The 13,769-nt window shown below is 41.1% G+C and overlaps 2 protein-coding genes across 14 annotated transcripts in view; one reads left to right on the top strand and one right to left on the bottom strand.

The window, feature by feature from the left end:
* The window catches only part of RARB (retinoic acid receptor beta), a 323,955-nt gene extending 315,056 nt beyond the window's left edge, over positions 1-8,899 (top strand). For 10 of the 12 annotated variants that reach the window (XM_039548240.1, XM_039548239.1, XM_039548244.1 and 7 more), the window contains 3 exons: positions 2,475-2,679; positions 3,994-4,152; positions 7,179-8,899. In XM_039548240.1, the coding sequence (XP_039404174.1) occupies positions 2,475-2,679; positions 3,994-4,152; positions 7,179-7,375 (561 nt within the window). In that variant the 3' untranslated portion in view covers positions 7,376-8,899. The remainder of the gene's footprint in view (positions 1-2,474; positions 2,680-3,993; positions 4,153-7,178) is intronic. The other 2 variants (XM_039548243.1, XM_010398944.3) reach the window with 1 other exon arrangement.
* Positions 8,662-13,769, bottom strand: part of TOP2B (DNA topoisomerase II beta) — a 60,594-nt gene continuing 55,486 nt past the window's right edge. For both annotated transcript variants that reach the window (XM_039548234.1, XM_039548235.1), the window contains exons 33-36: positions 13,378-13,488; positions 10,235-10,351; positions 9,349-9,446; positions 8,662-9,146 (exon numbers count right to left, since the gene is read on the bottom strand). In XM_039548234.1, the coding sequence (XP_039404168.1) occupies positions 8,985-9,146; positions 9,349-9,446; positions 10,235-10,351; positions 13,378-13,488 (488 nt within the window). In that variant the 3' untranslated portion in view covers positions 8,662-8,984. The remainder of the gene's footprint in view (positions 9,147-9,348; positions 9,447-10,234; positions 10,352-13,377; positions 13,489-13,769) is intronic.

Raw genomic sequence — 13,769 nt, 5'->3', positions numbered from 1 at the left:
ACCAGGTAAGAAGTACAGAGCCTTGTTGCTCCCAAAGTTGGATACCTTATGGTTGCTGGCCATGCACCCTTACTGGAAGGCAGCGACTGCCTGTGCAGACCTTGGGTGGGAAGAGCTGCACTCCAGTTCCTCTTGGGTGCCACGAGAGAAGCAAACCAAGCAGCTCTTGGGTGTCACAATAAATATACAGCTTTTGAACCTTTGTTTTCTTGAACACCAGATATTCTCCATGCTTCTCCTCCTTTCTATACAATCTTTTAATGATTTAAAAGAGGAACCCACAGTGAACTTCAGGGCAGCACAGCCAGTGGTTACTGGCAGTTCCAAATGTGGTAAAGATGCTGCCTCTTACTGACAGGGTGCTGTGCTTTATAATGTTAATTTTTTCTAATGATCCTGAACAATACATTGGCTACTACATAAAATCTAGTAACCAGCAGCCTTTTAAGATGACATACGTTATGGGAAATTTGTGGTCACTGAGGAATTCATGTGCTGTGTGTTTGTATTTGTGCCTCTCTTGATCATTGATTTAAATAATTTCAAGAATTTACTCTTAATTCGGGGATAAGACAACAATGTGAAACATGCCTGTGCAACCACACAAAGTTTCAGTGTTTCAGTGTATACCCAGAATGTGAGATAAGATTATTGCTGAGATAGAAAATAGTTGAAGATCCATCTGCAGAAATACACCCTATTAAGTCTCTTACCAAGGAGCTGAAGAAGAGAATAAAAGCTTCCCTATAGGTGTCTTACAGACCGTGTTCTCCTCATTCTCCTCCCTGCTTATTTGGAATAGTGTTGGCAGGCAAAGATGAAAGTGGAAGAACCAAGCCCAGACTGGTCAGCTGCTGTGTGCTGGGGCCTCTGACTCAGAGCCTCAGCAGCCATAGGAGTAATTAAATTCTCCCAGTGCTCTCTTACATTCATGTAAATCTTTTTTGTTGTATCTTTAAAACAAGTACGATGGGAAATAAATACAGTCAAGCCCTGAAAAAACACAGCTGTAGTCTTAGCTCAGCTAATCAGCCTGACTTCAGCAGGGTTTTAGTTCAGTTTAGTTTAGGGATAAGCCCTCTCCCACCTCTTGATTATTTTAAACATTAAGGATTGATATATATAACAGAAATATGTCAACATGATGGACGTCTCTTTCATTTGGTCCTTAAGGCTGTGTTCATTAATTGCAGCTGTACAAATGATCCTGTGCCACAAAGAGTCTATCCTGGCACACATCCTGCGTTTGCTCTGAGAGGTGGAAGCGTTCACGCAGACACTCGCTCTCTCTGGCCGCGCTGCCACCTCCTCTGTGACAGGGCTCTTGACGCTGCCTGTGCCCCAGAGGCATTTACTTACAAATTGTAGAGCATCCTCAGTGTTTTATTCATGTGTTTTGCATCGCTCCCTGTCCAGTTAGAGGTGTGAATCCCCATCCTCCCCTCGAAGGCTCTTTCATCTGGGGTCAGCACTGGGTGGCTATCGGCATACAGGCAAACTTGCCAAAGCCAACGCTGTCTGGGTGCGCGCAGGAACGAACGACACTGTCAGCAGCTTTGCAGCAGGCAGGCAGGGTCTGCCACTGCTGGGGCTCTGCAGGGGGAAGCGCCAGAGCCTAGAGGAAGGCTGGGAGCCAACATGCTGGTGAGGAAGTTTGGTGTTACAGCACACAGAAGTAACAAACACTATAAAAGAAAAGCTGGGCCAACTCCTGGGCCGCTAGCTGGGCTGCCAGTAGTCCTGTGTGCTGCCATTTGGAGGTGCAAAGTGATATTCTGCAGGGTGAAAGCTCCCAGGCAAGCAGTTCTCCAAGGAGACCCTACCTGCAGCTGCTGGGGAGATGGAGGGCTTTGTCCCCATAGCACTGTTTGCCTGTCTGCTCTCACAGAAGAGGGGAAGGCACCCCAAAATTCTGCCTCTTCAGCAGCTCACAGCTGTCCGCACTCACTGTCACAAGGTACCACAGACCAACATTGTCCTTGCCAAAGACACAACCCAGGGAAGTGCTGCCGTGCAAAACTGATCCCCAAAATCAATGAGATAGGCATTTGTTCAAGGAGGTGAGATGCTTTCAGGATGTTGTTGGATCAGATCAGCAGTTCATCAGATCAATCTCATTTTATACTTAGGTGTGGGTGGCAGACTAATTAAAGACCTGGTTTTGTGGATATCACTGTAATGTTGGTGACCTGAGTGGTGAGTTGCTCCAAAGTTTTCATTATTTCATACCTAGGGGGAAGTTTCTGTTCTTAGGTTTGTTTTACAAGAAATACACATAGTCAATAGAGTATAGTTATGTTGTACCTGAGAGTTTTTATGCTGCTAGAACTGCACAGACTGGAGTTTTGTTTTCAGATTGTTCTGATGTGGCCAAGTACTGAAGTTCCACGGAGTCATTCGCCACACCGAGAAAATGCAACAAACCTCTCACGGATTAAATTCTTCAGATTCCATTTTTCTTTTTTTTCCCCCAGATCCTTAGAATTTGCACAAGATACACACCGGAACAGGACACCATGACCTTTTCAGATGGCCTTACCCTAAACCGAACTCAGATGCACAATGCCGGATTTGGCCCACTGACTGATCTCGTGTTCACATTTGCCAACCAGCTCCTGCCTTTGGAAATGGATGATACAGAAACAGGTCTCCTCAGTGCCATCTGCCTAATCTGTGGAGGTATCGTACAAGCATGAACTCTGATGCATTTCAAAAGGACAGATCCGATGATGTCTTCATTTATGTTCTGCTTGTTTTGCTTTCCTTTACTTACACATATAAAATATATATATATGTAACATTATGATATTTATTATATAAACTACTTGCTGCTAAAGGTTTGTTTTCCGCTGGTGATAGTTACTGGTTTTATTACTGATAATTTGAAAAAAATTAATGGAATCATTCTGTCAGGAAACCAGTCCTATTGCTTACCTGACAAAGGGCACTGAGATACCTCACGGAATGGTTGGAGTTGGAAGGGACCTCTGGAGATCACCTGGTCCTGCTGTGTTTTTGCTAAGCAGTGTATGGGTATCTGCATGAATGAGCTTTCTTACAGCAAGATGCCCAATTACTCAGCTTTTACTCATAAATATAATTTTGTGCATCTGCATTGGTTACAGTCACATGGAAGCCATTGGTGATAACTTTATTTAGCAAAAAAATGTATTATACTTCCAAGCTGGGACTGATGGCAACTCAAAAGTAAAATCACGAGTTTAAAATACAAAAAGTGAAGTCTTAGATAATTTCCAAAACAATCTCTAAATTTCTGTTGGTTTAATTACTTGGTCTCTCTCCTCCTTGGCAAAAATCTGGATTAGCAATAGAAACACACCTTGTTTAGCCTGGGCCATTTTGTTGAAACATAAACTGGGTGCTACTAGTGAATGTTTGAAAAACAAGAGTCAGTCTTTGTTGGCAGTGGCCCTTTAGTACAAAATCATTCTGATTTTATGTTCCTCTAACCATAACACATCAAAAGCATCGATGGGCTCCTAAGATGTCATTGATATGCATTGATATGTGACTGGTGCGTCCTGGTGTAGAGGGGTGGCATTTGTTGTCACTCAAGCCAGCACTGCCATCTGCTGATTCCTGATGGTAACTCACCTTACTGTAGCAGTAACAAAACCAAGCTGGTAACAAAAACCAGCTGTAATCTCTATGTGTACCTGGGTAGCCTATCCGTGACACATATAAAATTAATTCAAAAATATCGTTTGCAGGGAGAGGGAAGTACAAGAGCAAACTGGTAATTCTTGACCACTCAACCCTTTCCAGTCACCAAGGAAAAAAATTAACCCAAGTTTCAGAAGGCCTTGGTTTATCCTTTTCCTATGGAACGCTCACTGTAGAGTGTGGGTTGTGTTGCGGAGAATGAAATTCATGGAGTTCTAATCAAGAACACGGAGGAGCTTCTGTGGTTTGGAGTTTATTTTAAAAAATAAATATTTAGAATCATATGAGCGATATGATACTTTCCTACAGATCGCCAGGACCTTGAAGAACCAATGAAAGTGGATAAGCTTCAGGAACCCTTGCTTGAAGCACTGAAAATTTATATCCGAAAGAGAAGACCCAACAAGCCTCATATGTTCCCAAAGATCTTAATGAAAATCACGGATCTTCGTAGCATCAGTGCAAAAGGTACAGTGTCTCCCAGTAACTCAGCAGGAGTGGCAGTGCTGCATTTCAGAGGAACTGGCCTCAACACCTAACACATCTAAGAAAGGTCCTTGTGACCTTTCTCTTCCCAGCTTCTTTACCTAATTCCTGCCTTGAAATTGGTTTTCCTTTAAACATACACGGTGCTCCATTCTCCATGCAATTGACAGTGAAAAAGATGTTGTAGGTGCAAGTGGCTTAGCAAATCATTAGCATGAAGTCTTTGTTAGACATTTTAGGACAAGATAAAACCTTTGTTAATGTTTACAAGGGGCTAAACATTCGTATCACCAGTGGGTTTTAAAAAACAGTCTGGTTACAGACTGCAGAAAACACTTGTGCAACCAAAATTCCCCTGAACTGTGGTCTGAGGTATTGGAGATTTAGAACTGATTTGGTCCAGCATTTTGGAAATTCAGCCCCTCTATTCCAAACTCATCGTGCCTAAACATGGATCAGTTTCAACATTTTGTGTGGTCTTGTATGTGCTGGATTGATCCTGTGCAATACACACAGTCTTTAAAGCACAGGTGTAGCTGAATGCTTTCATTTGATCAGAACAGGTTCCCCAACGTACCAGTCTGAAAACAGAGAGTCTAAAGTGCAACAATTCTTGTTCTTCTGGTGTTGATGCAGTTCCACCTTCTTACTCTGCTTACTCAGCAACAGATTTGCTGTCCCTAGATAAGCAAGCACACAAGCTTGTATGTGCAGGTACCTGTGTAGGTTGGATTTATGCTTTTGGGAAGATGACTGATTTCATTTGACATGATTTAGGGGAAGACTCAGGGGAGAAAAAACCCAGTAGTTAATTCACTCAACTAAATACACTTGTTTTAAATTTAAACCTTAACTGCTCCACTTTAAACAATATAAATCCAAGTTAAAAGATTAAGTTATAGCTATCTTTATAAAAAGAAGTGAGCAATTCAATTGGATTGATTAGAACCAAAAGAAGTAACTTGGAAGGGAAACACCAGAGGTGGAAGCAGAAGTATCCTAAAAAGGAACCACTTACCAGGTTATCTAAAGCTCTCACTTCACCCTCAAGTAAAGCAAGCTCCATCCAACTGAATCTACAAAATAAACTTAGAGCAGTATTGAGCTATAAAAGCATTTAGAGGAGCCCTTTCCTTCCGCTGTTTGTGTTTGTGGGAAATTCATTTCCACTTCCCTGATTCTTCACCAGAGCCCTCCCGCTCCTCAAACACAACTCCTGTCTCTTTAAATTCAATTCACAAGAAAAGACTTCATTCTAAGTATTTAATTATATTGTTACTGTTTCATAGTAGAACTAAATCATACCAAGGGATGGTGATGTCCTGGAGGGGTGGGGATATCTTGAATTTCATTTGAAAAGATGTACATTAGATGATAATGACTTTGGATGGTACCTGATCCCTGAAAGCAATCACCCAAGAAAGCGCGAATCCAAAACACTGAGAGTGCCTCCTTTGGCATTAGAGGTATTGTAACGAAAACCTGAAGTGCTTGTGGGACTGAAGCAAGGCAGTTCTGAGTTCTTCTCACCTGAGTTCTCTTATCCCCTGATTAAATTGGAAGTTTGCAAAACCTGAAAAATTTCTCTGGCTCTGCACTGAATGACCACACAAACACTTCACTGCACCAGACATAGCAGAGGAAAGCAGATGTTTAACATGGCCAAATTCAGTTCATCAGCACAGCTCTGACTACAGCTGGTTTTCAAAGCAGCTCTCAGCATCATTCTGCATTAATGGCTTTCCCACTACAGTTATTTAAGAGACTTTTAAATCAGCATTCACTTGGAAAGTCAATCACTGCCTTTGTAGATTATTTTTTTGATGTTCCTCATGTAAGGCATAAACACTTAAATGCTCCTTTCCAGTCTGGAGTGACCAGTGCTCTCTCCAGCATCTCCACTGCAGCAGCATGGATAAGCAGAGTATTTCCAAAGGATCACTCCTCTGGAATGGTTCATTGATAACCAAACTATTTTCTCTGTATTTTTTTTTGTTTCTTCTTTTTGTTTAAAAAACACAGGTTCCTCTTCCATTGGACTCCAATTTTAAGATGATCAGGAATCCTGAGCAACACAAATGCTGAGGTTTATGGCTATAAATTACTTGGTGCACAGGTCCCTCAGCACTGCCTGTCCTGTGTCCGGCAGGGTCTTGGCTGCTGTGTCTGTGCCATGCTCGTGCTGTGTCCCTGCCTGCTGACCACACAGTGAGACTTTGTGTTGGGCTTTTTTCCTCCCTAAACCAATTGTTGTTGGCTCCCAGTCTGAGTGGTCATGATTGATGCAGTAATTTTGTTTAATCCTGCATGCACTCACCTGCAGAGCCCCCTCTGCATACAAATGCCTGTTACACATGACAAGCCAAGGCAGAGCTGAGCAGTGCTCGGGGCTCCTGCACACTTTGGTGGTTCATTAGCACAAGACAAGATGCCTGAAGAACAGAGAAAGCAGCTTCCCCCTTTTGCCTGAATGTGTTCTTTTATAAAGTAATTGTTTGCTAAATTCTGCATCTTATTTCACAGTTTTCTCTACGGGAAAGAAACGTTTATGACTTAGACCACTGCAGTTCTCTTGCAGGATTCACCTCACCTATTTACCATAGTCAGAACTTTTGTCATTCTTTGCAGATCCAGTACAGAATAAAGACTAAATGTTATTCCAGTTTATAAAGACATCTACATGATCACAGTCTGATTTAATTTTTCGGTATAATGTAATGCCATTTTGGTTCCTTCTTTGAAAAAAGGCAGCTCCTCCAATTTACCTGTATTGAAATATCAGTTGCTATGTCATAGGTTTGAATTAATTTGTTAAGGAGCACTCACCTAACTCCTTTCTCTTGAACTGCATGAAGCAGTTCACTCACACACATTTGTATGCAAGAAGTATAGAAGGAGACACCAAATCCATGAACAAAATACAGCCTGAAATTACTACTGTAATGCTAACAGAAAGGAAATATTATGAATCATGCTTATGGAAAGGATTTTGTGTTTTCTTTTTAAAGGTGCAGAACGTGTCATTACACTGAAAATGGAAATTCCTGGATCCATGCCACCTCTTATTCAGGAAATGTTGGAGAACTCTGAAGGACATGAACCACTGACACCAACCTCACATGGAAATACTGCAGAACACAGTCCCAGTATCTCACCTAGTTCAGTGGATAACAGCAGTGTCAGTCAATCCCCTATGGTGGAATAAGACATTTTCCAGCTACTTCAGACATTCCTAATACCTTATGTACAGGGATGAAAAGCAAGAAAAACATTTTTACTGCTGCTTAGTTTCTGGACTTAATATATATCTATATATGTATATATATATAGATAAACTCAACAAGGACCAAGAAATTTTCATATGTATCAATATATACTCCTTGCTGTTTAAACTCTTAAAACTAGAAAATGCAAACTTTTGAAACTTTAAATCAGCCATTTCATGCAAAAAAAAAAAATAGTTAAGCTTCTGTTTTCTTCTCTGAACACTCAATATTGCATGGTGACAAGACAGATCTCAGTCTTCAAATTCTGGTTGCATTTCTGATGACTTTGTACATACAAATGTATGGCTGTACTCTCCATACTGGATGTTTGGTGCTTTCCTTTTGTCTCTCATACCTAAAACAATCAAGACACCAACCACAGGACATGGACTACTGTACACATCCAGAGAAGGAAGTTGAAAGGACCATCTGATTTAGTTGAAATATGAAAACTTGTCCTTGCTGCCCTCAGTTTGCATCTCCTTCCTTGTAAAAAGTATACAAAACGTCACTGCCCCAGCAGAAGAGGTATCGGTATCAGCATTAACTGCCAGCTCAGTTATTCAGATGTCATTTGTTCCACTGTTAATGTCACTTTAAATTTTAAAGAAGTGGTTTCTTAGCTGGCTGGTGACCTAGCTCCACAATTACCTGCTCCATTTCGACAGCAGTGCTATAGCTTCCAAGGCAGAAACACTTTTCAATGTTACCATGTTTTTGTTTACTTGTTCACAAGCCATTAGGGAAACTTCATGGGATGATAACCAGCAAGCCTCACAGCTTTTGAATCACTGAGTCCAGGGTATTTCCTTAAGAATCAACTGCCAGGAATCAGCTGGGTTTTCCAGCCCTCCAGGTGCTAGGGAATTACAGCTAGGACTTCCAGAAACACAAGGAGAGAATCTGCCTTCTTGGCCTTGTTAAATCACCATGAAGCAGAGTGAAAACTGTGGTAGAATGGTTAACAGATTTAAAGTGTCAGTTTCTTAGGTTTCATTTAAAGCACTAGTGGAATTTTTTTTTTTTTTTTATATATTCTAGCAAGTCTGTGATGTACTTTCACTGGCTCTGTTTGTACATTGAGATTGTTTAACAATGCTTTCTATGTTCATATACTGTTTACCTTTTTCCATGGAGTCTCCTGGCAAAGAATAAAATATATTTATTTTAAAAATTGTGTAGAAGTAGTCCGTCTAGCCCAAATTTTCCACACACAAACACAGAGTAGTTTTCCATTTTTTAATGTTTAAACTTCATTTCAAAAAGCAGGTTTGCTGTTTGCAACCATGACAATTAAAATGTGCTTTAGCACAGCTGTCTAGAACATCTCTACAAGCCAGTCAGACAATACATGACATTTCAATGAGTAAAAAAGAGCATAAAACTGTAGGTGTAAGAACAAAATGTTAAAATGCCTACACACAATAATAAAAACCATCAATTACATTATCACATAAAATAAGTCAAATGTACAAAAGTTCGCGACAGAGGGGACAAAAGGACAACACAAGATACTTGTTGGAAAACATTTTTGTGCTCTTTGGGCACTTAATTAAACATATCAAAATCATCATCTTCATCAGACTCTGCAAAATATTTAACTTCTTTTCTAGCCCGGCCTGTCCGTGGCTTTGGGGCAGTTTCGGAGGCAAAGCCTGACTGGAAGATTTCCACATCAGAATCCTGGTCAAAAGCAGCCTTCTTGGATTTCTTTAGAAAAGAAAAGACAAATCAGTTGTGATGCTTTGTACATTTTCCATTTTAATATTCAGAATGGGAAGAAACCTCTCTAGCATCTGATTTCTAATGACACCTCAGCCTCCATTACCATATTAGCAATTTGTAATAAGAACTTGTAAAGTAATCCATGATGTTCTTCTTACAAGGAGAAGAGAGCATAGATGGCACTGACCTTGCTTGGTGTGGACTTGGGTGTTTTCTTCCCAGGGTTGTATTCGCCTTCATTTTCTGAACCAGATGCTTTCCTTTTCTTTGCCCCTCTGCCTTTTCCTAGGTGAGAGATTACGAGTTAATTTTGTTTTGGCTTTTTTTTTTAATAAACTCCAGACTTCATGAAACTGAAAAACCCCCTAGTGAAATTACTTTAGTGTGTCTACATGTTAAGTTCAAAACCAGTTCACTACTCAAGCTTCTTCACAACAGCAGTATAATACAGTATTTTTTATATTCTCAGTTTTAAATATTTTCTACTTCTTCCACAGTCACCATTCACCGTGACAGTTCAAGCTGTCAGTTCAAGACAGGGACAAACTTCATGAGATGAGGTAACTTCTACACTGCTAAAGAACTACAAGTCCTTGGTCACCTTCTGCACTGATTACACAGCATTAATTCACCTTTGCTATTTAGTAAATTTACTGTTAACCTCAAACATCAATACTGGCACATCCTTTACAGACTCCTCCAATTACAATGCTTGCTGTGCTGTGTTGTGAGGACTCAGAGAACTGGGATACCGAAAACTGGGTTTAAACACCCAGAAATTGCTACTTACTACAATTAGTACCAGAATTTTACTGGCTTGGAAAGAGTTGAGATCGAAGAAAATAAGTAGTACCCAGTAGAATGGAAGAGGGTGTGTGAGGGGTGCAGCAGCTGCAGAAGTGCATTCCCAACAGTGCAGGTCAGATAAAAAGTTCACACATTGTTTGCCAAGAAGTCACTGTAAAAGGCTCATGGCTGAGTAATCTACCAGTGCTCAATGTACTAAAAACTCAGTGTGACTCTTGCAATCATTGTGAGCCCTGTGCTCCAGAGAGCCCAGGTGTGACTCCTACCTTTGGGTGCTGCCGTCTTCTTTGGAATGCCGAATTCTGAATCTGAGTCAGAGTTTACAGTTTCCACCTTCTTGGCCTTGGGGGCTCTTTTAGGCTTAGGGGGTGCATCTAGTTTTGCTGTTGGAAGTTAAAGAGATACTAAACACGTTAAATTCACATACTGGTTGGACATACTAAATTGTACTAGATACTCCAATTACACCATAAATTTCAGACATTAAAAAACAAGATGAGTGATTTCTGCACTTGGGGAAAATATACTTCAGCTTTTATGCTAGAACTGCATGGAATAAAAAGGACGTTTCCTGTGTCCTGCTCTGAGATGGATTGGTGCACCCAGTAAATTCCAGTGTCCTTGACTGAATACTGTTTCATCTTTTTGAGTACAAAACAGGTTACTAGTAGCTAAAGCAGCAACAGAAGTCCTCCAGGTTGGATACTTTGAACGGGTCTGGATACATTACAGTGTTTACAAATCCAGCTACTTGTGACATTTTTGCCTTCACGGTGGTAGGTAGGACTGCGGGACAGCTTTCCCCAGGATTACTGCAGGAGTTTGGGGGGCAGTGCCTCTGTCTGTGTGACATTGCTTTCTGTCAGTCTCAGTGAAAAGGAACTTCAGAAAAAGCAGAGAGGAGAGGAAAGGAAGAGAATCATGGAGCCATTTAGGTCAGAAAAGACCCTTAAGATCATCAGATCATGTGTTCTATAGGCTTATAAATGAGTGAGTCTTGCAGAAACATCAGACACACACCTGACCTACCCTCTATCAGCCACAAATGCCTCACACAGACACATGTACAAACACTCCACATACCAGGAATGTGGATGTTTGTGAGAATTCAAATTTCATTTACGGGATCACTAGGACAATGTGTTTGGAGAACAAGAAAGTGTCTCCAGGAGCGTTTTGGCTACGATGCCTTGAACTGCTACCACTGGAGAGTCACTGCAGAAAGAGAGGCACGACACACTGCCACAGACACTGGATTTGTTCTCCACTTGAAACAGAGCCTGCCTGCAGAACACCAAGTCCAAGGGACAGCAAACCTCTTAGTTGTTATCTGGTGGCTAAAGGAATAGTGTCCAGAACACTCACTGCCCCCTGCACTAAATACAGGGGGATTCTCATCCGCTACCATAAATTACACCCCTAATGGCTGCACAAGTGTGAAGGGTCTCTTGACAGCAAATCAGCTCAGCCAAGCTCTCCACTAGGTACCATGACAGGAAACAGAGTCTGCAGCACAATCAATGCACACAGGCTCTCAAGAAGCCCAAGTTTTCAGTAGGAAGTCCAGGTATGGTATCAGCCCTGCAGGTGATGCAAAGAGTACATCTCACTGCTGGAATCTCAGCAGCTGGGCTGTTCAAGGTGAGCAGCTGCTTCTCATCAAAAATAAGGCTGCTTTTCAGATTTCCCTTAGGCTTTACTCTAAAGCCCTAGAACCACAGACGGCTCAAATAGTCATGGAAAAGTTCAGCTGTCTCTTGATCCTCTGTAGTGAACACCAGAGGTCAAGAGATTTCATCCCACATTGATTGGAGTCTGAAGTCACAGAAAATCAAACAGCTCTGAAGCAATCATTTCATCCACAAAGAATCAACACTCCCAGTGCGAGGGTGGGTGGATGGAATATTACATTACCAGAAAATGGGGTCTGAGGAGGCTGCTGCCAAGTCCACAACAATGGACTTAGAATCCAAGAGACTACAAAAAGGGTACCAGATGACCAATGAACTAAACCTACTGGACTGTCCAACTGTGATCATGAAACTGTGGTCATGTCTGATCTGGGCAGAAAAGAAGAGATGAAAACTGGTGAAAGCAACCTGTCATGTTGCCATACACTGAGAGGCAGACTGTCCCTAAGGCTACTCTGAAGGCAAAAATTTAACTCTTGCTTGAAAGAGAGCCTGTTTATACATATTTTGTGTGTGTACAGGTTAATCAGAAACTCAGATCACAGCTGTATTTTAAAGGTTCAGTTTAGGCTAATGACCCTCAAAAAACAGAGAGGGAGAAAGATTGAATGTTCAGTTGCATCCGTGCCTGGCTACTGCATACAGAGTTCTCTCTTGCATTTGCTGCAGTACAGAAGTTTAATATAAAAGACTACTCTATTAGAGATCAGCTATTCCTGTAAACAATCTTTATTTACTATACTACAGAATTCTACCAACAACTGGAAGTGTTTGAGATGTATTCAGGCGTTCACTGATTTGACCTGTTAACAAACTAGATTAGACACAATGCATCAAGAAATAGACTAGAAATGGGAAGGCAGTGGGGGAAAGGGTGAAAAGATGCTGCAGTTCACTGGTGCCTAATATAGAACACGAGATGGTTTTTTTCTCATCTTTAAGAGTAAGTTAACTATTGTAACTGCCTGCTTTCTTGTCAATTTCCTTGAGGTACCTTTTCTTACAGAAGAATTAATATAGTTGGTCAGAAGAAGTTTTAAAAAACAAAGGCCACAGTATCACAGGAAAAAAAAAATGCTGCAAGATGCCAGTTCTAAAAGCTGACTAATAATTGAGAGAATTTACACCTCTGAAGTCTGAGGAGAGTCTCTCATCCTCTGTTTCAAGAGGAAAAAGTGATAGCCTTCTGTGCTGGTTTTGGCTGGGACACAGTTCGTTTTCTTCATAGCAGGTAGTGTGGGACTGTGCTTTGTATTTGGGCTGGAGACAGCGTTGACAATACAGGAATGCTTTGTTACTGCTGACATAGAGTTTCTGCTTCTCACACCAGCAAGGGAGTGCAAAAGGAGTTGTGAGGGGACACAATTGGGACAGCTGCCTCCCACTGACCCAAGGGATATTCCACACCTCCTGGTGTCATGCTCCACTTTACTCCACTCTCTGAAGCTAAAAGCCTCCCACTAGTTACACTAAATGACGGCTGAACACCACGTCTGCATGTGGAAAGTATTAAGTTTTGACACTACAAAGTAGCCAGTAGAAAGAAACAAATTAATACTATTAAGGAGCTGGAGAAAGTTCACACCCGATTGCTGAATTTCACAGAGTGCAAAATAAATGAAAGCAGTTCCCACTTTGAGGCTTGAAGAGACAATGCAAAGGTGAAGAAGATGACTTTCAAACAGAAGGATTGGCTTACAGGCCAATTCTATACATACCCTTTTTAGCAGCTACTGTTTTACTTGGAATTTTCTCTGTTTGTTTTGGGGCAAAAGATGATGAGAAAACAGGAGCAGAATCCTCATCATCACTGTCCAATTTTGTCATATCTACAATCACAGAGCAAGGTTAGAATAAGATTCATTCACGGCATATAGTAATTACATCAATATGAATTACAGGAAAAATTAATCTCAAGTAAGTGTTTGTGATGCTACAGCTATGGATGTACTGCAACTTCCTTACCTATGATCCAAGCTTTGTTCCTCTAAAGATCAGAATTTCCTGTGCTTTTCCCCTTTATAAATGTGGACATCCTTCTCCTGTAACTACTGTGTGAAGTTTGTGTGTACCACTCCCCAAAATATCCCATTAATAGTTGCTGTAAAAA

Source organism: Corvus cornix, chromosome 2, assembly GCF_000738735.6.
Source record: "Corvus cornix cornix isolate S_Up_H32 chromosome 2, ASM73873v5, whole genome shotgun sequence".
Lineage (NCBI taxonomy): Eukaryota > Metazoa > Chordata > Aves > Passeriformes > Corvidae > Corvus > Corvus cornix.
This window is presented reverse-complemented; position numbering and strand designations above follow the sequence as displayed.